Source organism: Drosophila nasuta, chromosome 2L (assembly GCF_023558535.2).
Source record: "Drosophila nasuta strain 15112-1781.00 chromosome 2L, ASM2355853v1, whole genome shotgun sequence".
NCBI lineage: Eukaryota > Metazoa > Arthropoda > Insecta > Diptera > Drosophilidae > Drosophila > Drosophila nasuta.
The window spans coordinates 22858011-22883299 of NC_083455.1; the positions used below are offsets into that span (position 1 = coordinate 22858011).

The 25289-nt window shown below is 34.8% G+C and overlaps 4 protein-coding genes across 5 annotated transcripts in view; 3 read left to right on the forward strand and 1 right to left on the reverse strand.

Moving 5' to 3' along the window:
* The first annotated feature begins 4025 nt into the window (after positions 1–4025).
* LOC132783623 (uncharacterized) lies at positions 4026–6222 on the forward strand. Of its 2 annotated transcripts, none has more exons than XM_060788917.1 (3): positions 4026–4182; positions 4244–4417; positions 5597–6222. In XM_060788917.1, the coding sequence occupies exons 1-3, from the start codon at positions 4122–4124 to the stop codon at positions 5800–5802; spliced, it is 441 nt and encodes a 146-aa protein (XP_060644900.1). In that variant the 5' UTR covers positions 4026–4121; the 3' UTR covers positions 5803–6222. The 2 variants fall into 2 exon arrangements, with proteins under 2 accessions (XP_060644900.1, XP_060644899.1); XM_060788916.1 differs by having other exon boundaries at positions 4027–4182; positions 4244–4420.
* A 468-nt stretch (positions 6223–6690) lies between these two features.
* LOC132783622 (uncharacterized) lies at positions 6691–9725 on the forward strand. Its single transcript, XM_060788915.1, has 3 exons — positions 6691–7509; positions 7636–7809; positions 9351–9725. The coding sequence occupies exons 1-3, from the start codon at positions 7461–7463 to the stop codon at positions 9581–9583; spliced, it is 456 nt and encodes a 151-aa protein (XP_060644898.1). The 5' UTR covers positions 6691–7460; the 3' UTR covers positions 9584–9725.
* Positions 9726–10058: 333 nt separating this feature from the next.
* LOC132783624 (uncharacterized) lies at positions 10059–11549 on the forward strand. The gene is made up of 3 exons (XM_060788918.1): positions 10059–10378; positions 10448–10624; positions 10693–11549. Exons 1-3 carry the CDS (start codon positions 10321–10323, stop codon positions 10896–10898), a joined length of 441 nt encoding a protein of 146 aa, XP_060644901.1. The 5' UTR covers positions 10059–10320; the 3' UTR covers positions 10899–11549.
* Positions 11550–13661: 2112 nt separating this feature from the next.
* Positions 13662–25289, reverse strand: part of LOC132783621 (GTPase-activating protein skywalker) — a 55300-nt gene continuing 43672 nt past the window's right edge. The window contains 9 exon segments of the mRNA XM_060788914.1: positions 13662–14017; positions 14227–14447; positions 14522–14680; positions 16312–16398; positions 17394–17423; positions 17951–18076; positions 18078–18123; positions 18182–18510; positions 18577–18701. Coding sequence (XP_060644897.1) covers positions 13876–14017; positions 14227–14447; positions 14522–14680; positions 16312–16398; positions 17394–17423; positions 17951–18076; positions 18078–18123; positions 18182–18510; positions 18577–18701 — 1265 coding nt within the window. The 3' untranslated portion in view covers positions 13662–13875.

The following is a 25289-nucleotide window of genomic DNA, read 5'->3' on the forward strand; positions in this document are numbered from 1 at the left end:
TGGCATTCAAGGATTTGAAGGATAATACCAAAAAATGCACTTGAAATTTTTTCAAGGGGTAGGTGTAGAAAAATTGTCAAAATTTTAGAAAATCCGCCGTATCTCGGCCATTAGAAGGACGATCCGGATGTCCTTTGGCAGAAGGATAGATCTTTTAAATACAAACCGATTGACATACCAAAAAGGACGAATGTCCTGTAAGCAACAAAGTTACGAGGACTTTTTTGTTCAGAGAAAATAGCTTATATCTCGGCCATATCCTGTCCGATCCATCCCGGACTAATGCCAATCGAAGTTTCTTGGCAAGGACTATTATCCTGCCAAATTGCATCCCAATCGTCCTTGCGGTTCTCTAGATATCCTGGAATTTGTGATTTCGGCCGGTTTTCTTCGGCCCCAGGACTGAAAAATTACAAGTGTTGGATCCTTAGATGACCCCATACTTTTTTGATGCCGATCGATAGAGTTCGTCCTTGCGATCCTGGCAATACACGTCCTTTGAAAATGTGCAAGGATATGACCGAGATATAGCTTGTTTTCGAAGGATATGACCGAGATATAGCTTGTTTTCGAAAAAGGCCATTGGTTTTTTAGCCATAGCTCTGCCAAATCCTTAAGGATCTAGCAAGGATGCACTTTTTTCTAATCACAACAAACGGGAATATCGATTGGCATTCAAGGATTTGAAGGATAATACCAAAAAATGCACTTGAAATTTTTTCAAGGGGTATTTGTAGAAAAATTGTCAAAATTTCAGAAAATCCGCCGTATCTCGGCCATTAGAAGGACGATCCGGATGTCCTTTGGCAGAAGGATAGCTCTTTTAAATACAAACCGATTGACATACCAAAAAGGACGAATGTCTTGTAAGCAACAAAGTTACAAGGACTTTTTTGTTCAGAGAAAATAGCCTATATCTCGGCCATATCCTATCCGATCCTTCCCGGACTAATGCCAATCGAAGTTTCTTGGCAAGGACTATTATCCTGCCAAATTGCATCCCAATCGTCCTTGCGGTTCTCTAGATATCCTGGAATTTGTGATTTCGGCCGGTTTTCTTGGGCCCCAGGACTGAAAAATTACAAGTGTTGGATCCTTAGATGACCCCATACTTTTTTGATGCCGATCGATAGAGTTCGTCCTTGCGATCCTGGCAATACACGTCCTTTGAAAATGTGCAAGGATATGACCGAGATATAGCTTGTTTTCGAAGGATATGACCGAGATATAGCTTGTTTTCGAAAAGGCCATTGGTTTTTTAGCCATAGCTCTGCCAAATCCTTAAGGATCTAGCAAGGATGCACTTTTTTCTAATCACAACAAACGGGAATATCGATTGGCATTCAAGGATTTGAAGGATAATACCAAAAAATGCACTTGAAATTTTTTCAAGGGGTATTTGTAGAAAAATTGTCAAAATTTCAGAAAATCCGCCGTATCTCGGCCATTAGAAGGACGATCCGGATGTCCTTTGGCAGAAGGATAGCTCTTTTAAATACAAACCGATTGACATACCAAAAAGGACGAATGTCTTGTAAGCAACAAAGTTACAAGGACTTTTTTGTTCAGAGAAAATAGCCTATATCTCGGCCATATCCTATCCGATCCTTCCCGGACTAATGCCAATCGAAGTTTCTTGGCAAGGACTATTATCCTGCCAAATTGCATCCCAATCGTCCTTGCGGTTCTCTAGATATCCTGGAATTTGTGATTTCGGCCGGTTTTCTTCGGCCCCAGGACTGAAAAATTACAAGTGTTGGATCCTTAGATGACCCCATACTTTTTTGATGCCGATCGATAGAGTTCGTCCTTGCGATCCTGGCAATACACGTCCTTTGAAAATGTGCAAGGATATGACCGAGATATAGCTTGTTTTCGAAGGATATGACCGAGATATAGCTTGTTTTCGAAAAGGCCATTGGTTTTAGACATAGCTCTGCCAAATCCTTAAGGATCTAGCAAGGATGCACTTTTTTCTAATCACAACAAACGGGAATATCGATTGGCATTCAAGGATTTGAAGGATAATACCAAAAAATGCACTTGAAATTTTTTCAAGGGGTAGGTGTAGAAAAATTGTCAAAATTTCAGAAAATCCGCCGTATCTCGGCCATTAGAAGGACGATCCGGATGTCCTTTGGCAGAAGGATAGATCTTTTAAATACAAACCGATTGACATACCAAAAAAGGACGAATGTCTTGTAAGCAACAAAGTTACAAGGACTTTTTTGTTCAGAGAAAATAGCTTATATCTCGGCCATATCCTGTCCGATCCATCCCGGACTAATGCCAATCGAAGTTTCTTGGCAAGGACTATTATCCTGCCAAATTGCATCCGAATCGTCCAATCGATTGGCATTCAAGGATTTGAAGGATAATACCAAACAAGTAAGAAAGTTACAGTCGAGTGTGCTCGACTGTGAGATACCCGCTACCCATTTTTAATAAAGCAAAATATTGCGGTATTATTTTCAAAATATACCGCAAATACTAAAAAAAAATACTGAAAATATACCAAATGGTATGTTTGGTATATCGATATAGTACACCATTCAAAATATACCATAGACGGCACAATGTACCAGATTGTCGGCCAAAGCAACTCAGACCCCTAGTAAGTAGCCGTTTTGCCCATACAAAAGTATTTCTTTAATAACTTCCACAATTTTTATGTGATCGCAACCAAATTCAGGAATCATAACTACTCAAGGTTTTATTGTATATACCAAAATTCGTAACTCTAGCTTTAAAATTACGCTTGTTATTCGATTTTTTTTTTGATTTGCGGGGGCGGAAGTGGGCGTGGCAAAAATTTGAAACTATTATAGCTCTATCTCTTATAGTCTTTGAGATCCAGTGTTTCATACGGACAGACGGACAGACACACAGACGGACAGACGGACATGGCTAGATCGTCTCGGCTGTTGACACTGATCAAGAATATATATACTTTATAGGGTCGGAGATGCCTCTTTCTACCTGTTACATACATTTCCTGCCGGCACAAAGTTATAATACCCTTCTACGCTATGGTTAGCGGGTATAAAAATGATTATTATATTTTAATAATAAACTTTTAATTTGTACTACAAATATTTTCAACGCAACATGACAATAACACACATACCCAAACACTGCATGTTTATCGAGTTTGTTGTGTTCTTTAGTAACTTTGTTGCTATTATTAAAAGTTGTTAGCTGCCGGCGTGTGCAATCTGCATCCATATGTAACATATGTGTTTTAAATTCTATATAGAATACAAGTCAAAATCTAAACTCATATTTATATGTTTTATATATTTTTTTTTAATTTTTATAAATAAAACAATGCTTTGAATATTTCCAAGATTAATTAATTAAATTATTATCTCAATTACCTAAATTATTTATCATACATTGTTATTATTGTGTGTTATCCAAAAGTCTATTTACTTAACCGCATCGCCTCGTACAAAAAAAACTATATCAACTAATGAAATATGCTTTCATCAAAGATACGATATTGAATATCATTGTCCCATAAAAAGGCACAAAAACAAACTAAAACTAGTTTTTATTATACATTTTTAAAGTGATATAACTCGAATACCAATGAGAGTTTACATCATATGACATACTTCAATGTGCAATATTAACGTTTTCTGTTGTATACAAGAAACAATAATCAACTGTGTAAGGTATTACGTTTTTGCTTTTATTATTTTGGATCGGTTTCATCGTAAGAAATGAAAACGTAAGTGAGTAAAACAAAAAGTGTCTGACATCACCCAATATACATAATGTTCAAAGTGGTTTTGATAAATCACATATTTATGTATTCATGGGTGCTTGTGTGTCAAACAGAAGATTCTAAACTCATTTAAAACAAAAACAAAACTCCAAGCGGGTCGCACTCAAAACCTAAAGAACAATAATGATGACTCATGAGCATGCCTTTGAGTGACGTTTTGAGTGAAAATGTGAGTGTAAATATGAGTGTGAGTACGAGTGCGATACGTCTCGATGAACAAGCAAGCTGATTGAAACTCTTAAGCCATCAGATCGCTGGCAGTCGCTCGTTCGTGTAGATCGACAACGTTCCGTGAATATTTTTCTCAGTCACTAAATTTGTATATTCGAAAATGGTGTTCAGTGTAAGGAATCTGTTGTGTCTAACCATTCTGGCAGTCTTGGCCAGCACGGGTATGAAAGATCTCAAAAAGTGCATTCAACATTTCACTGAATATCTGAATTTCGCTTATAGGCTACGCTATCCATTGCTATAACTGTGACTCGCTATTCAACTCTAAGTGCGGCCAGAAGTTCGAAGCTGAAGCGGGCAATTTGTTTGACTGCAGTCGCGTTACTCCTCCTCGCCATCTCTCTCAATATTTCCAAGTTCGCAATGCCACAGGCTGCATGAAGAAGGTTCTGGAAGGTTGTAAGTTTGAAATACACATCTTAATTGCACGATCAGTGATCTCATAAATTAGCTTAATTCAATTTCATAGCAGTAGTAAATGTGCGTGGGAGTTGGTAATTAACCAACAAATATTTTAATTATATTTTAACAATGTCTAGCCGCTTAGCAACTTGCATTGGATCATTAGATATTTTTGTAGCGATTTAAGAGACAATTGTCTTATGCGCAAATATATACAATATTTACTATATATAGTTAAACCCATTCATTTTGTCGAGTTGACATCAACGGAATATGTTAATAATTGTTTTGTTCATGCAAGTTTAAACTTGCCACTTGCCTTTTTATTTTGCATTTTAAGGCAATTATCGCATTTGTGTTCTTAGAACGAAGAATTTCAAATACCTGATGCGAGACAATTGTTGAATGGATTTATTCATATGTATATTTCAAATAGCTATAAAACTTAATTTCAATCTCCGCCATTTGATGAGATATATTTCTGATTGTGACAGGAACTCACAGAGCTTTGTATTTATGCTTGAAACGAACTTGACTGAAATTATGTTTTTATTTTGAACTTCGCAGTAGTTCACATAGTTCTTAGCACGCATAATTTTCACACAATTTTTAATTAGTGTCATTCAATACATGTTTAATTTATGAGTGTAACGACCGCTCCCATCCATTTTAAGCACCCAGTAATTGTGTCTAATTGGGTTAACAATTGAAAATAATATGCTCTAGAGTTGTAAGATGAGTTAGGCGGAGGATGACTCAGTATCAATTAAGCAGCTGTCAGTTTGTAATCCACAAATAAGTCACGGCTATTTTTATTGTTATTACTTTTTACTTTATGGCAGGGGTATTGCTAACCTACGTGGGACTAAGCCGTAATTAAAATAATATAAAACTGCGCAGTACTAAATCTTATGTGGGAACTGTTCTACTGAGTTCATTTACATATTATTCCTACATATACATACATATATACATATTGTATATGATGTAAAACTGGGGTTAGCCTTGAAAACAAACATCACTCACTGTTTAAAAATAACAGGCGCTGAGGTAGCATCTGTTAGCATCTGTTAGAAAATGCGCTAAGGAATGACGACACTTTGTCTTATCTCAAATTAGCGATTCGCGAACGATGAAAGTTAATTAACAGCATTATTTTGTTTCACTTCGCAGTGCCCGGTCATCAACAAATTATACGTAGCTGTTACTTTGGCGATGTGAACAACAAGCAAGGATGCCAACCGGACACAAATCTGCCTTTGGTCAAGGAGTTGGCTTGCGATATCTGCACCAAGGATAACTGCAATGGTTCCGGCTCCTTGGCTCCCATTGCCGGCGCAATAATCCTGTTTTTCGGTGTGGCCCGTTTGTTGGCTTAATAGTGAGATTTTCGCTTCTTCTTCTTTGTAATAAAACAACGTAGACACTCCTCAAGTATTCTTCGATTGAAGAAATTATTTTTAAAATATTGGATCCTTAAATCATAATGTATACTATTTAAAAAGAACCACTCATTAAAGCAGCTGAAGTACCAAATTGAAATTCGATTTCTAAATTTTAAAGTGGGAACGCAAAAAAAAAAACAAGTAAAAAAACTACGGTAAAGCGTGATCGACTGTGAGATACCCGCTACCCAATTTGGAAAAAAGCAAAACATTATTCTTAAATCATATCAAAATGATATATCGCAAAAATATTAAAAATATATCAAATTATATACGTGGCATAATGATCAAGTCCTATATTCGAAATATACCTTGTAGTCTCTTCGAAACTGTACTACAAATATTTTCAAAATATTCTCCAGACCTTTTTGTTTTTATTTTAAAGTGTTCAATGTTAGTTTAGTCCTTTAACATAAGCTTTATAATCATGGAAATGTTAGCGTTCCGAGCAAAAGCTGTCTTTGCCTGTGAGGCCATAATTAAAGCTCCCGCTCACTCTACTAGCAAAAACACAACACAACAATAACACACACACACACGCATGTTTGTTTTGCGAGTTAGTTGTGCTCTTTAGCAACTTTGTTAGCTCTCTTTGCTGTTATTAAAAGTGGGCAAAAGAGTGCCAAAGCCTTTATGCCGGCGTCTGCCATCTCCTTCCATATGTGTGAGCTATAAATTCTATCTAGAATATAAGTTGATGTGATTTTACTGTGGTGTGCGTGACGAGCGCCAGAGGAAAATTCATTAAAATAAGACGATTTCGATAGGTGTCTGCGAGAGTTGGCCAGAAAAACACACAGAATAGAAAATCGTAGAAGACTGCAGGAACTACGAGTACTAAAAAGAGAAAGAGAGACTCGTCAATGTGGAATTTGGAAACGTTGCGGCATTTTTCAGTATAATTTCGAACGTGGCCGTCGACTGACAGACGTAGCTTTTCTTTTCACTTTTGTTGTTGTATTTTGTAAACAGAAATACACTCGTACTCACCGGAAAATATCATCGACAACAACAACAACAACACATAGTACTGCAATACGAGCAACACAAATATCTTTAGCGGGGAAAATAAACTACTATAGAAAAATAATGTCATAGGACAGTTGTGTGTTAACAGTTCCGTAACGTGTCGCGTAAGAAATAACAATATATAGAAAAATAGAAATTTAAATATTATATGAAAATATGTCAAAGTACGAGTAATTTATAGAAACATATACACAACTAATTCTACATGGCCAGGAACATATGCAAAAGCACTTCTGAATCCGTCGAGTGCTGAGTGAACAAGTTAAAAATACAAAGAACGCCTTGCTAAGCAAAATCCATGTGAGAATTTTCCATAAACCAACCAAAAGACCAATGCGTCAATTAAATTGAAAACAAAAAGAAACAAAAAACGAGAAAAAACGCGTATATTTCCATTAAATTCTATTTATGTATAAATAGTGTGGCAAGTGGTTTGGTTTGCTGTGCTGTGCTGTGCTGTTTTGATTTTATTGCTGTTTGCTGTTTGTTGCTTGGTGTTCAGTATTCGATTTGAATTGCTTTGATTTCTCCGCAATACACAACTAAAGAAAACATCAACTGAAATGCAGTATTTACTTTGGTTTGGCGCGCTCGTCACTCTGCTGGCCACAGGTTCGTTGCCATTTTTGTCCCCTTACTGCCAATCCACAAGCCCACATCTATGTGGAGACCTTAAGCCATAAATCTCACGAATATACCTACATATATATGTATATATATATATTTCAATGCCAATAGCTTACGCCATCAGATGCTATTCATGCGAGTCCGTCTACGAGGCGAGTTGCGGTGAGAATTTTCGTATTGAGAATCATTTCAAATACGATTGCGCCTTCATTGCCCCGCCCCGTTTTCTGGAGAACGAGCTGTCCAACAAGAATGCGACGGCATGCCTCAAGCGTGTTTTCCGCGGTAAGTTTGCCACCGTTTACCAATATTTATTCAACGATTGTAACGAGTGCTTTTCGCGATGACCTCATTAAGTATACGCCAAAGGTGCCCTGCCCCACATAGGTATTTATGTTGGGAATTAAATTGTGTTAAATTTATAGTTAATAAAAGATTCAGTGTATTTTGTAATTCAAGAGATGGAAGAGATGTTGTCCGAGTTGTGCGACAAATTTAGACATGCGTCTGAGATGAGCACTTTGCATTTAAAATAAACATTTATGGATTTTCAAATAGTAGAAGAATCTTTTCAGAATATTTATGTGGGCTACGAGACACAAATTTGTATATTTCAGCTAGAATTTATATTTCATTGTAGTCTTTTTTCTTATATATTGCATTCACTTTTTCTATATAAACGTAATCTTTAATAGTTCATATATTCTTGACTCTTTGGCATTGAATAATCAATGGGAAAAGTTCATTACCATACTAACTCAAATAATGCGCATATAGTTGGGAATATTTACTTAAGTCAATCTACTACTACTTTTTTTTAATGTTTAGCATCAACTGCTTATCTATAAATGCAACTAAAATAGTTATAATATTCTAGGCTCTTTTACATTAAATATTCAAAGAAAATGTTGTTTGTTATATCATCCCAAATGCAGCTCAACTACTACGTATCCAAGTCATGTTTAAATAAAAAGTTAAGAGTTTTATTAGCTCATCTACTTAAGAATATTTTCCTAAAGCAAAACTCCATCTTTTTGTTTATGTAGTGCATCAACTGTTTATCTTTAAATGTAACTAAAATAGTTCTGATATTTTGGGCTCTTTTGCATTGAATATTCAAAGGAGAAATTAAATGTTAAACCATCTCAAATGCAGCTCAAATAGTTAGTAATAATTACTTTCGTCAATCCCTACTTTTTTAATGTATAGTATCAATTGTTTATCTTTAAATGTAACTAAAATAGTTCTGATATTCTGGGGTCCTTTGCATTGAATATTCAAAGGAGAAATTAAATGTTTAGCCATCTCAAATGCAGCTCAAATAGTTAGGAATAATGACTTACTTCAATCACAACTTTTTATCAACTTTGCCTCAATTGTTTACCTTTAAATGCAACTAAAATAGTTCTCATATTCTAGGCTCTTTTGCATTGAATATTCAAAGGAGAAGTTAAATGTTAAACCATCTCAAATGCAGCTCAAATAGTTAGGAATATTTACTTATGTCAATCCCAACTTTTAATGATGGATTGCATCAACTGTTTATCTTTAATTGTAACTAAAATAGTTCTCATATTCTAAGCTCCGTTACACAGAAATTTCAAAGAAAACTTTGTTTGATATACCGACTCAAATTCCGCTCAAATAGTTAGGAATATTTACGCAATTCAATCCCCAGTTCATCGTTTAGTTTACTCTCAATTGTACCATAAACGTTACGCCAAGTCACTAAGGCTTTTAGCATTTATCGACCCAGCCGAAAAGTATGCTCTAACAATGTCTTATTTGTTTGTTGTTTGTTTGGCAACCACACAACACACTCACAGAAAATGGCGTCAGCAAATTTGTGCGCGGCTGTTACTTTGGCGAGGTCAACGAGACGGATATTGGCTGCAAACTGGATCCCACACTGACCGCAGTCCAAAACGCCAGTTGTCACGTGTGCAACAATGAAAACTTTTGCAATGCTGCAATTCAAATGGCGACGATGGAGACATGGAAGCTGCCTGCACTTGGAGTCCTCATTGCGGCAGCGATGCAGTTGGTGTATGCACGCTGATGTACAACGGGACGTATGATTAACGTGTTTAGTATTAGGCATTAGTTGTAGCTGGTGTATGTAATGAAAATGGCCATGGGCAAACACACAAATTGATGTCAGCTAATAAAAACTATACCATATTAATGTAGCACAAAATTTGTTTATTTACTTATCCGCAAACACACTGGACGCAGGCGCGATGACAGAGGAAAGAACAAGGGCGCGACGATGATGACGACGACGCCTCCGCACACACAATGGACTGTGATTTTTCACCCATTTCATGTTTCATGTCAACGGACATTTATTTTCGACTATCAAAATGCCGCTCATTCCATTTCAATTTCGTACACTCTCGTATGTGGACGCGCTCAGCCAAATGAAAACCAAATGTGTTATATGGAAAACAACAGACAACACGAACAACGTACTACATACAAGCAACGAAAACAAAAAAAAAAAAAAAAAAAAAAAAACAAATTCATTTCATTGAGTATGCGAAATTTGCTTGGCTCAGTCTCGCGTGTGCAGCTCGTCCGGCAGGTTCGGCTGTCCATGTGACTGAACGATCAACAGGCCAAAAGCAAATAACAAAAGCCAAAAAGCCAAAAAAAAATATAAGCGAACGCTCTCTTCCATCCATCCATTCATCATCTGTTTGCCATACACGTAACGTACCTGGCCACCACGATCTCTCGATCTCGCGATCGCGATCGCGATCTCTCAGCACAGTCGAACAAACGGTGGCATTCAACATGATGCGAGGCACGGTGTTGGCTTTGGGCCTGCTGCTCGTCCAATTTGCTGCCACAGGTGAGTTGAGTTCTCGTCGACAACGCACATTGTTGACACACATATTTATGCAGATGTCGTCATTGGCAGGTTTGGCCGTTAAATGCTATGAATGCGATTCCGAAAACGATTTGAATTGCGGCAGTGAATTTCAAGCTGAAGATATTGCCAAAACCGATTGCGATGCCGTCGAATTGCCTCAGGAAATACGCGAAATCTATATACAAAAGCCGGACACCGCTTGTCTGATCAAATACTACAGGGATCGTAAGTTACAAATGCGTTTACACATCCACAAAGGTGTAACTTACACATATTGCGATTGTTGTTTACAGTGCCCGATAATCCGCTTTTCGTGCGTCGTTCCTGCACATTTGGCGATTTCTCCGTCTGTGACGAGCAACCGGATCCAGTGATGCCGCATCTGAGTTTTCTCGGCTGTCAATTCTGCCACACAGATCTGTGCAACAATGCCGCAATTATAAAGCGATCCATTGTCAGCGTAATGCTGTTGTTGCTACTCGGCAATTTACTCAATTAACGATACAATTTGATGAATACTTAATAGTTTTTTTTTTTTTTTCAACATTTTTCAGTTTATTTGATTTAGTTGTTTTTTGTTTTTATACATCCACTAAAATGATTTAACATACATATATTATTATATATATTTATAATATAGAATTGGGGCATATTCAATTATATTCTTCTTGTTTCTGTATGTGTGTTTGTTTGTGTGAGTGTATGTGTCATTAAATAAAATACAAATAATAATAATAATCATAAAAGTAAACAACACGCTCTTTAATTCAAATAGCAAACATCGCATCGCATAGTTCATAAATATGTATGTACGTATGTATATAGTATATTTATTTTTTTTGTATATATCAGTATTAATAATAGTATTTATATATATTGTTGTTATCATCAATGATGCATCACTAGATGTACCATATAATGGTTGGTTATTGTACGAAAATCGAAACCTAACAACAACTACACATAGAAGAACAAACAGTGTAAACAATTGTATATACAAAAGATAATGAATTAGTTGATTGTTTTTTTTTTCTCTCTCTTTCTTTTCTCTTTTATGTGCTTGCTTGCTTGCTTGTTTGTTTGTTTGTCTGCCAAATACTGATCAAATGAGCAAGTCTCATCATCTACATATATCTTTTTCTTCTTCTTCTTCGCTCACAAACACAAAGATTATCAACAATATGAATATAGTCAACCAAGTAAAGTAAAACTTTTATCAACAGCGCAGAAACAAGTAACAAATATAGTATATATATATTTATAAATCTTTCATATCGTTTTGTCATATTTTTGTGTTGATCAAACTTTTCAACTAGGCTATTATATCGTCTATTATAGCGATTAATATTTTGTTTTTTTGTTTTGTTTTGTTTGTAATGCTGCTTACATACACATTTCATTAACAACACAGAGAGTTTAATATACAAAAAAATAACTAAAATTATGTATTAATATAAATATTTTCTTGTTTATATATGATGCTGCCACATATCTTAAACTTCAATGTTGCAACTGCAACATGCCTCGGAAAAGTGTTACAAATGTGAGTTTGTGTGTGTGTGTGTGTAGGGAAATCCTTTTGCATGTGGAGTACCAGCTCCAAAATGTGTGTTTAGAAAGCAATTGCTATGCGCTTCATGTGAACTAAAATTGAGTAGCGCATAGAATTTTTATTTTTGAGTGTCTTGAGGCAGATGCAGCCACAAATTGCCTTCAGTTTAAGATACAATCTTCTCTTTTTCATTTTTTTTTTGGCATAATTTATAATTCTATGTTGTAATTGTAATTTCTATATAGTAAATATTTATTCTGTATTCGTTGTGTTAAACTATCAGATTGTAACAATTCGCTTGAGTAGTGCAAAGAGCAGTCGCTAAATGGGCGTGCCAAAGACTCCTTTTTTCTTTAACATTGTGCACAACATGTTGAATTTTCGTTTTTCTTGACTAGAAAAATTAAAAAGAATTTTTGTTTTTCATAAAAAACACACAAAATGAGAAGGGATTGAAAATTGTTCATTGAATTGAGTACAAAAATTGAGCGTTGAGCAATGCGTTAATGGAATGAATCTTAAATAATCATTTGAATTTGTTGCAGCTATTTAAGCTTAAGCTTTAGCTTTGGATATGGAGCATAAATGAGATCAATATGACATGTGTGTGCACAACATTCCCCACCGACCCCCATTATATCTGCCTTATCTGAACTGAATTGCAGTTTTGCATTTTTTGCACGCCCAAATAGCTTCAATGTGTTTGGTTTATAATAGTTGATTTGATTGCGATTTTGTTTGTTTATATGGATGTACGTAACTATTACACTGCACTGCACGTTTGGGGTAGCTAACAATCAATCAAGTTCTTTTTAGCATTTAAATCAAGTTGCGGCATAGTTTTTGCATGTGTATGTGTGTGTTTTGTGTGTGTGTGTGTGGTTACTAAACCTAACAAGAAAATAAAGATTTCCGTTGCAATTTACAAAATAAAAGTTTTATACACATATGTAATAATAATATTAATAACATTTATAACAAATTCAGTCAAGTCAGTAAATTTGGTTTACAGAAGCAGAAAAAATAAAATAAAAATACGAATACAAATACACAAGTAAACATAAACATATTAATAGTAATAATAACCATTATCATAATAATCAAAATGTACAGACAAAGTTGCAAATTTACAAACTTAATTTTCGCTTTAAATTATGTTTCTCTTGTTTCGTTTCGTTTTTAAGGAATAGATTTTGTTTTGTTTTCATTTTTTCTCTTTTGTTTTGTTTGTCTGTTGCCTGCCTTTTCAACTCGTAAAGTAGAAATAGTTTCACGATTTACATTTAGATTTACACAGATGTATATATATATATATATATGTATATATAGTGTGTATACATTTATGTAAATAGAGTTATCATATATAGGTTTTTTGTTTTCATAATATATATACGTCGTTAGCATAACAACTATTGTTTGTATAATTTCAAAGCTTTGTTATGTTTTGAAACATGAACTCACAGAGTATTTCCATATAATATATATATATATATATAATTTGTTTTTTGCTTGGTTTAAAGTTTAAACATTTAACATTAACACGACAATGACATTGACAACAACAAAGACAACGGCTGCCTTTGTGCTTGTAGTTTTTTTAGATACATATTTATAAATTAATTCTTTTCTTTTTTTTTCATTGTAAATGTTTACATCATTTTTATTCCATTTTCTGCCATAATCTGTCAACATTTCATCTTTTATCTTCTGCTTCTGCTTCTGCTACTACTGTTTCCGTTATGGCCGGAAATACACGCGTTCCGCATTCTGGTTAAATGTGTGTGTATTTAGTTTAAGGTGTGTGTGTGGATGTGGGTGCGGGTGCGGGGAGGATTGTGAGAGAAGAGCGGGTTGCTGAGCACTTTTGAACATCGGCGGGCAATTTGGTTTCAATTTGAGTTGTTTGTGTTGGGCTCGCACGAACTTAGATGCCCACAAAGCCGTAAACCTCCAGTACGCGTATCTCAAAGTCACCCGACGGACACAGCGGCGGATTGTTGAATGTTTTGCAGCTGTCCGTCTTGCCGAAGCGTATGTTCTCGTCCATCCAAATAGCTTGGCCCTCACTGCAAAGGCAATACACATTGATTACTGGTTGTTTCACATCATTATGTATATTGTGTTTTATATCTTTCATATTTCAAATTAGAGGTGGAGAACAATAGATGGCACTATCGATGGCTCAAAATTTACTATCGTTTAATATCTAATGCGCCCACTATCGATAGTTCTCTACCTTGAATTCAAATATATATTTTTTTCAACTTTCACTTACCCGCCGCCAATTGTTATCATTTTGGAGTCAGCTGCCATAAAGAGTTCGGAGCTGTGTCCCAGATCGCGATCGCCCTCAATACCCACCCAGGGGTATTTGGCACGCTCGGGATAGAGGGAGAATAAAAAGGTTTCGCCGGTGCCAAAGTAGGCCTGTCTCTGGCCCTTGTCATCCTTGACATTGCGCTCGAACCAACGTGAAGAGCAATAGGCGCCAAATACCTGACACGAAAGAATGCCATTAGGAATGCAAAATATGTAACATATTTGGTTAAATGCAATATCGAAATACTCACTTCATTATTGCACGTTTTGATCATGAGCAGTGTGGGTTCGTGCTGCTCGACGCGCACGTAGAAGGTCGTCAGGGAGCAGCCGTGCTCCTCGGTGGTGTAGAGCAGCACCGGCTGGTACATGGTGATACGAACGGGGAGCCATGACCACAGCGTGAATAGCTGTGAGTAGAAGTGGAGTAGTGGGGGGGAACACAAAAATTGGAATTGTTGTAAATTAGTAAAGCTCTCTTTCGACAACCACAGAAAAATTAGGCAAAAAATTAACTACGAGTAACTATTACGGAAAAAAAACGTATAAGGTAGCGTTAGCCAATATATAAAACGGGTAAAAGAAATATATATGTATATATTACTATATTTATGTAAATGATATAAACACACATGGAAAACATACTAAAGTGTTGTGGGCGGGGGAAGGGAGGTTGTTACAGAGATAAAGTGGTGGAACGGGGATTAGAACATACAACTAAAAGGCCAAGCAAAATAAAAAGCCAGGTTAATACAAGAATTAATCAAAACAATTAGATCATAATTTCATTTAAATAACGCTCAAGTCGAAAACTACTTCAAGTACAAAAAATACAAAACAAATATAATTCGCTATTATTATTTTTGATTTCAATTTTTCTATTGCTTTTTGCTTTTTTGTTCTCGCTTATTATTTTTTGCCAGCAGCAGCAGAGGCGCATGAATTGAAGCTACGCAGTTCATGTGAAACTGTATGGAATGACTGTCAAACTGTTTGGGCTGCCAAACTGTAAAATGGCATGAATCATACTTATGGATGGTGATTACTATTCGTCTATTTGAAGTTTACTTTACCAATACATGGGACGCACACACACACACACGCACAAACAGACATTTACATAGTGTGAGAGAGAGAGAGGTTGAATAAATTTGGATGGGGGAGAAAGAGACAGTGGTATATAGAGCGCTATGGATGGGGGAGAACTGTTAAGAGTAAGTTTTCTAATAGAACGGCACAAAATGTAACTGCTTTTACTTTATGGATGGGGGGGAAGAGTATTTTTTTGTTCTTGGATGGTTCATTCAAAGAGAGATTTGAAGTGTGGCTCGTAATAGATATGCTTACAAATTGTCTATCCGTCCAGGTTTTAATGAAATTCGTTGTGCCCGGTAAACCAAAATGCTATGAAAAGAGATGATATATAGCAATGTCAAAATTAGATGCGATTCGATTTGAATGATCCAATGGAATTGTATTTGGTTTGACATGGATAGATAGATAGATAAAACAGATTTGGTTAAGGATAATTGGGAATTTTCTTTTGGAAGGGGGCAACTGCTGCTTAAACTGCAACTGCAACTCTAAACTGTTACTGTTATTAAAAATAAATGAGAATTAAATATAAAAACAGTAAATAAATAAAATTGGAACTGAACTAGCGAAAATCATAGAGTATAAAATGCTAGAATAAAATGCCAACAATATTTGTTTATTGCACACACGAGCATGCAAAAAGTGGGTCGAGGTTCAAATTGTAACTCGATAAGAGCTGTGTTCTTTCTTTAATAAAGGCAAATCTATAATATAGAGACAGAGAGTGAGAGAGAGAGAGGGGTTGTGTGGGTGAGAGACAAAGAGACATTGAGTGGGTGGTGCAATTTAAAAGCATTACCTTCCACGGCTTGACCATGGAAATTCTATACTTTAGCGATATTACAAAAGAAAATCGAAACTATTTGTAGCAAAACATTGTTTTTTTTTTATCAAATCAAATTTTGGCGGTTTCTGAGTTGCGGCTGCTTTCGCTCTCTGCACTTACATCTTCGTTCTTACAGACTTGACTTTTGAGATTGTGTATGGGATAGACGCCCATGGCGATTGCTCTATGACCGGGCGACTTTTCGCCCTACACATTATATATATAGCAGATATATAGTATGTACAATAGGTAGTTCAGATTGTATGCGTATGATAATGTCAGTTGAAAACGTTTCAGAATATGATATTTCATGTTGATAAAGCGCACGCATTTTTTTTTATTTTTTTGTCATTTATGTTATTTGGTTTTGTTAGGAATTTTTCATTATATTTTTTATATTTTGTTTCATTTTTTGGTTTTTTCATTCATAGTTTGCCAAGGCAGCGCAAAATACAAGAAAAATAGAAATAACAGTTTTTATATAGATATTTTGATATGGTTAAATATTTAATATTTATAAATATGGAAAAATATTTTTGCGTTAAGTTGGGTTTAAGATTTTTGGTTGTGGCTGTATTTTTGTTTATTGTTGATTATGTTTTCGGTTTTGTTTAGTTTTGTGGCCTTGGAGTGCAAAAAATAAAGTGTGAAATCAAAATGTAGATAACGAAAAATCAAAACTCAAATGCAAAAATTTGCGTATTTAACAACGGAAATGGTTAAGCAGCGTTTTCAAGTGTTGTTTTTGTTGTTGTTGTTATTGTTATTATTGTTGTTTGTGTTGTAGTTGTAGTTGTTGTATGCAGCAGATAAACGAAACAAGAAACTCAACAACAAATTCATCTAGTTAGTTGTATTTTCTAAACATTCTTGAAATAAGAACTTTGGCAATTAAAAAACACAAATTAGTTGAAGCACAACACAAAATGCTTCAGAAGCTGAAGCTTAAAGAGGAAAAGAGTCGAATTATAAAAAGAAAAACAACATAAGCATATTAGTTTTATGTCCTTTGAATAGGATCTGTTAGAAAGTTTGACTCTTGAGCCGAGTTTTTTTTCTATGTTTTGGTAATTAATTATGAAAAACAAAACAAGCAGATTTCGAACATCAGTCAGCATTATCAATCATATCATAAAGAATACATATATTTTGTATATATATAATGTATATACGTAATATGCAATAATTTTATAGCCCCATACCAAATTGCGACAGCTCTCGGAGTGCAGCTTCTAGTTTTGTTTTTCAATTTTTTTGATTCATAAAAGTTGTTGATTTGTGGTTGTTGTAGTTGTTGTGGTTGTTGTTGTTGATGTAGTTGTAGTTGTTGTGCAAGTTGTTGAAAGAACACAAAAACAATAAATCAATAGAAGTGTTTTCAAGAGTTGGAATTAGTTAAGTAAGAGACAAAGAGAGATACTATTAAATGAGTAAGAGTTATTAAGTTGCTTTGTGTGCTGTGCTGTGTTGGATAAAAAATAACCATATTCATGTTTTGTACTTCAAACCTAAACTAAAGACGGAAAAACAAACTGTGTACGGTGCAGTTCCAAAGACCCTTAGTTAGATATGTATGTATGTAGTTGTATGTATTTAGTTTGTTGTTGTGTGTAAAGATGACAATTTGCCTAGCTTTGTTTGTGTGGTTTTCCTTCCCTTAGTACTTTTTGTTTTCTTTTTTGTTTTGTTTTGTTGGGTGGATTGGGAGGACATATGTGGATCTATATATAGAGGGAAGAGCTCAACGTTATACACCTACCTCACGTATGGTCAATGTGTGTGACATCATTTGGATGTTGACCTGCGACTGACTAGTGGGCAGATTATCACTTGAACGCGATTTGATTAATTGCTTCGAACCGCTATTAAGCACGGATCGGCTTTTTTAGTAGCATTTCAGTCTTGATAAATATTCTAGAAATATACTGGGTACTGGAAAAATGCAAATGCAAATGAGTATCAATTAAAGTAAGTATATTATATATATTACCTGAGTCCCCTAATACTAAAAGCGGCATGGAGCAGCTTCGCCGGCGATACTGGTATCTTTTTGCAGAACTTGATGAGCGCATTGCCAATGTCGTTTTTAATATTATCCGGACTCCATTCGTTGTTCGACTGGCATTCCTTGTGGAAGAGATTGAGTATGACCAGCGCGACACGATATAGCACCTTGATGCCCTCGTGAAAATAGCAATCCATGATTCGCACCAAATGCTGAAATGGCAACCCAGCCAATATCCACCAGCACCAATCCATGAAAACCCGTTCCAGTTTCTGGCCCGGACAGATGCGTTGGAAATACGCAACGGCGCTTTTCTGCAAGTGTATAATAATAATTAATAATTGTTCAATTCGTTATGATTCGTCATGATTCGAACTTACTGCATGCTTTTTGGCTATTTGCATCACTGTCTTCCAGGTGACCTCATGCTGCAGTTTGGTTTGATTGATGAATGTCTTCTCCTTGCTGCCCACGAGTCCGGCCAGACACAGATAAGCTTCCTCCTCTGCAATCAACAGAATAAATAAAAAACAATTGTAGAAGTATTTCATTTTTCAATTAAACTTGCAATTATTTATAATGAAAATTATATACAGTAGTGACAGTTTCTCTCCATAAATATTATTTAATGTGCAGCTTTCTGCAGCGTAAATAAATTTTATTTTCTCTACGCTCTGTGTATTCATTCAAATAATATTCAAAATTAATTAGAATTTTGCCTCTATTGCCAGACTGCTATTGAAAAACTTAATTCATTTTGCAAATATTCAACACACTGGTCTATAATATATAGTAAGTATATTTATATACTATATATGGTAAATGGCACACATAATAAAGTATTAAATGTAGTATAATCCGAACTCTTGTCGTCTAGGTTACATACTACATACATATTATATATATACAATAAAATAAAGAAATGTATTCATACGTAAAATACTCAGATCCTTGAAATACAGTATATTTAGTATATAATACATACTATATACAGCATATTATGAAAAAAAAACATAGAAAATCTTTATTCATTCGTAGAATATTAAGCGCATAGATCTATGAAATATATTATATTTAGTATTTAATATATACTATATGCGGATTATACTGAAATATAGTATTAAATTTACTATAAACCGATTTATTTTCTTCTAGGGCATTGATCTATGAAAGTATATAATACTTTAAGTATATAATATATACCATATGTATGTAGTATATAATATAATGAAATATAATATAGTATTCAAAGTAGTCTAATCCGAACTTTTGTCGTCTAGGTTATTGATATATGAAATATAATATATTTAGTATATACATACTACATACTTATGTATATATACAATAAAATAAAGAAATGTATTCATACGTAAAATACTCAGATCTATGAAATACAGTATATTTAGTATATAATATATACTACATACAGTATATTATGAAATAAAACATGGAATGAATAAAGCTTTCATTCGTAGAATATTAAGCGCGTAGATCTATAAAATATAGTATAATATTTTTAGTATATAATGTATACTATATGCAGATTATACTGAAATATAGTATTAAATTTACTATTATCCGATTTCTTTTCTTCTAGGGTATTGATCTATGAAAATATATAAAACTTTAAGTATATAATATATACCATATGAAATATAATATATTTGGTATATATGTACATGTACATATATACTATATATAGAACAAAATATAATATAATATGGAAAAACTTTATTCATTCGTAAAATAATCATAGATCTATGAAATATAGTATATTTAGTATATAATATAGTATTAAATTTACTAAAATCAGATTTCTTTTCTTCTAGGGTATACCATTAATGGTATTTAATGTAGTATAATCCGATAATTTCGCTTCTAGGGTATCTGTTAGCCATTTCTTGTTTACATTCCGGCTGGTTTTTAGTGCACTCACGTAATATTGGGGCATTTAATATGACAGTTGCTGGCAGCGGGCTCAGAACACGCTTGCAGCTCACAGTTTACAGCTCACAGCTTAGAACGCTATCGAATTGCATTTGGCACGGCAATTAAGTATCTAGAGCTTAATAACAGAGCTAGCTAACCTTAACGTCGCACTCATCCATCCCACACACAGTAACGAGCTCAGCTCAAGCCCAAGCTTTTGATCGCCCCTTTCTCCTCCCTTGAGCTGTGTGTGTCTAATTTAATTACACAATTTCACAATTTCAAATGGCAATTTGCACTACAGTTTGGTTGCACTGAGGTCGCTCTCCGTTGCGGTTGCCGTTGCGGTTGATGAACGTTGTGTGTTCGGTTCGAGGCGATTTTCGGTTTGGAGAGCCAACCACAGCAATTGTTTTTCGCCGAGGAGGGGGCGTTACCACCGCAATGACGCTGCAGAAATTGCATTCGCAAAGTCAAGTATGTAAAACAAAAACACAGTTGAAGGCAGGTGCTTGACCTTGAATATACCCTGCTTTAAACAAAGTAAGCTAGACTACTCCATAGAATACATACACCCCATCAACAGTATTTACAGAGTATTTACGGCAATGCAGTGCTTGAATTTTCAAAGATCACAGCTTTTGGACTTCTGCAATTGACATTTAATTCACTGTCATAATTAGCTGGCATGCACACTCAATTTGTTTATGAAATTAGTCATTGTTCGGTTCGGTGCACACACACACACACTTACTTGTTGTACTCGTATTTGATTTATAAATTAGCTCAATTTATGCTAAAAATAATGCAATAGACTCGGACGCTTTTTTGCGTGTCGAAGCTCCACAAAAAATTTCGTGTGTGTCTCGTTAGCAGCGTTAACTGTTTACAAAACTGATTAACAATTATAACAATAGAAGCGAGTACAGCAACAGAAATAGCAACAACAATGTCAATAATATTAAAATTATTTATATACATTTTGTAAAGTATTTAAAGTGCATTTGCCACAGTTTTGTTTTATCAGGCAATTAACAATTTCATGTATTTATCGCTGGCTTTAAATGCAATTTAGCAAACTAGTTGCGACTATCATTACACTGACTTATAGCAGTAGTCTTACTACTACTGATAACCCAACAAATAATATTGTTTCCTAGATTTGTTGCAGCAGCCCACTTGGCTGTGTGTGTTATCAGCCGAAGACAACTGTGACTGCGTCTTATCAGTTTATTTGTTTTTTTAGTTCACTTCGTTGCAGTTTGATTTGGTGTGGAGCGGTTAGGTTTAGTTTTTACGATTGCCCTTAATAATTATTTATTTTATTGTCCCAATTGTCACACACACACACACATTCAATCGTAGACTTCATCACAATCTGCTTATCTGACTAAAAATGTATCTGTCTCCCTTGACTGTATCTGTATCTACGATGTTTAAGTTGCTCGAGCTTATCACTTGCGGAACACACACGGTTAGCTTTAATTGTGATAAGCGACTCTCTTTGCCCAATTATATTTGTTTTTATCATTAAATATTTGTATTGAGGTCTATTTCAAGTGACTGACGCAAAGTGCACAACTTTTATACTATATATATCTTTTATCTTTTCGCAGTTGAATTCTCTTCGAGTTGCAGTGCATCAATTACAATTAAATCGTGCATTAATTGCATTGATTAACAACTGCAAAATGCCACTTGGGGTTTGTTCATTTTACGACACCAATTGAACCGATAAGCAACAACTATAAATAAAGTTTTGTATATAAAACTGGTTCAACAAATAATAAAAAAAAACAAATCATAGCTAGTTTCACGTTTCCAATTTGACGTCAATAAAAATGTGAACACGTGTCCCCAGAGCAAGGAAAAATTCTCATACATTGTTTATACACAACTCTGATAGAGAACATGCCAAAGAAGCTCGACAAAAAACAGCAACCGGCGAATGTTTTCCTTTACTCAACTACAAAAAAGCATAAAAAGCAGCAATAGAAAAACATAAACAATGTTTTAAAAAGACAAAAATAGACGCGCGGGGCGAGTATAAACAAAAATTTGAAATAATATGCAATAAATCTTTGCTCCAGTGGCGATAATTGGGTTGAGGCTGCGCCATGTGAAGATCCCAAATGCCCTTTTTATGGCAATCAATCCATCAATAAGTACAGACAAGTGAACTTGAAACGCGTGAAATAACAAGAGTTCTTGAAAAGAACAACTAAAATGATTATCCAAAACGGTCAAGAACAGGGAATCAATTTAGGATTTCATTTTACATTGAATTCGAAAAATAATTAAATAGATATTAGGACTGCAAAACAATTGGAGAAGTTTTTGTTAGACCAATCAATGAAGAAATATATATATATATAGAGATGTAAAAAAACGGTTAAGTAAACGGAATCAATTTAGCATTCGAAATATAACTAATTTGACGACAAACTGCAAATCTATTAAAGAAGTTTTTTCTATAATAATCAAACTCTTTTATATTATAGCAAATAAATGGAAGTTGGCATTTTATAATGCTGAAATTGATGTTAAAAATCAAATCAATAAAGCAGCAAATCAATATCAAAAGTTTACGTTATACCAATTCAACTTTTTATTAAATAGAAAATAAAATTAAGATAGCTATTTATAGTGCTGAAATTTGAGTCAAGCTGCAAATTGATTTTTAAAAAAATGTGTTATAGCGATCAAACTCTTTGATGTAATAGAAAATAAAATGAGGATAACTTTTTATACTGCTAAAGTTGATGTTAAAAAACAAAACATACCAAATATAAATAAGCAGATATTAAAGTTCACATCGATTGAAAAAGTTTTTCTAATAGCAATCATTTTTATTAAATAGAAAATAAAACGAAGTTTGCTAAGAATCAACTCCAAAGTCATTTCTAATGCAATAATAATAAAAATCAACCACAAAAGTTTTTCAACTATGCAAAATAAATGCAAATTTTCTTAGACCCCACAAATGTTTACCTTTCTGCTAATCCATTTCAATGTCGAGCTGAAAGCACAACACACAAGCCATGCACCTCAAAACTTTCAGACACACACACACACACATCGCTTGATGATATTAGTGAGCTTTTTTTCAGCTTGAATGAGCTCTGGCTGCCTGCATGAATATGCAAATGTAAAGCACAATGAATGTTTCACCCCTGTGTTATTATTTTTATACGAATAATATACGAGACAAGTACGAGAGTTTCGAGTCGCAAGTATTTGATATCACAGAGCACGTAATGCTCAAAGGTATTTGAAGAGCGAAGAGTGAAGAGTGGCTGGTTAGCTGGTTAGCTGAGTTTCGGGCCATTTAAAAGCCGTGCAAAAACAAATATGCATAGCTCGACAATGTTTGGGTAGGGCATAAACAGAACAACAGAATAACAAACAGTCATAAAACAAAAGCAAAAGCAAACGCAAAGATGATATAAAAAGTGCGCATTTGTTTGGCTTCGTTGGGTTTCGGGATTCGCAATGGGAATCTGAATACGACGAATACGAATACGAATACGAATACGATACGAGTGTGAATGGGAATGCGAATGTGAATGTGAATACTAACGATTTTGGGTTGCCCAAAAATGTTTTTATGTGAATTTTATGCTCACGTGCTGGCGTCATTAGCAACAATTGCAAATAAACATCAACTAACACGTCAAAAAATTGCGTTCGAAATGAACGAAGTTCGGATACCCTTTAGTCACGTGTGAAGAGCTACAGTACCATATATACAACAGCTCTTAAAACGTTTCTCAACTTTGATCACTTCGAGTATAATTTTTTGGCGTGTTCGTTATTCTTTCAAAAAGAATATGCAAAAAATCTGTTATTTAGTTTTTCTTCTGTCGCACTGCTATTTCAAAGTTCACAGCTGTATACTGCCTATGAATACCATTTAATGTATCTCTCTTGATCATATGTATATTTTTTAAATTCTTTCGCACTTTAAAAACACTTTATTTTACAACTTAATCGATGACCTCACCAGATAGTACTCTTTTTAGTTATTATATTATTTGGTATAATAATTAACATGTAAATAAATAAATAAATATTATAAAACTCTACCACCCTTTCTATTTCGTTTAATTGTTGATCACTTTAACGACACTTTACTTTAAATCTTTGTCAAAATCATGCCAAAAACCCCTAACGAATGCATATACCCCACTTAGCTTTGCTTTACTGAGTGTACGTTACAAAAATAGCCCACGATTATTGTTATCTATTCCAGAATTGTTGGGAAAATGTGTGTCACATGCCAAACGAGTATCAAATACTGCAGGCAAAATAAAAAAATAATAATTCTGCCGTTTAGCAAGAAGCAGAAGCAGAAGCAGGCAAAAATAAAAAAGCAAAACAAAATTTGCATAAAATTGAACGACAACGATAACGAGTCAATGACGTCAACAAGATGTCGGGTCGCAATGCAAACTGCCAATATAGACATCGGACAAACAGACAGACAAACACACACACACACTCACGCACACACACACACACTCATGAGTATTTGTACTGTCGCGTTTATATAGACGGACGGCATGTACAATCTTTTTTATACAATGTTTATGTGAGACTCTTGAACTTGAAATGCACAAAGTGCTGTTGAAATGCTGATTGAAAATGCAATTTAAATTTTATTGCATTTCTTTCTTGTTTTTTTGTTTTTTGCTGTTGATTTTATTTCGGACATCCAGATGGAGCAGCTGTCTGCTTTCATTTTATTTCGTTACTTTATGCGACCTTCCATGAAACAACAAAAAAGTTTACATGTTCGGTTTGTAAACAATGAACCTTTGTACTCCTCCCCACTTACAACTATTTATAGCAATAACTAGAACGTTTTAAAAAAACTTTTTCGCGCCATGTAAACAAACCTCCAAAATACTACGCGAGACAGACAGACATTGAGACTGAGACTGAGACTCTCAGCTTGAGACAAAGAAGCATTAAAATGTAGTCAACTTCAAAAGTCGACCTCCTTCCGAGTACTTCCCCTCCTCCTCCTGCGCCTCCTCGTCGAGGCTTATCTGGACAGCAGCTGTATCAGTTGCAGGTCTGTCATGTGCTTTACTCTCTCGCAAGTAAGGCGCAGAAAGCACAGAGTGCATATAAGTATGTTTGTAATAGGCATAGGTACGAC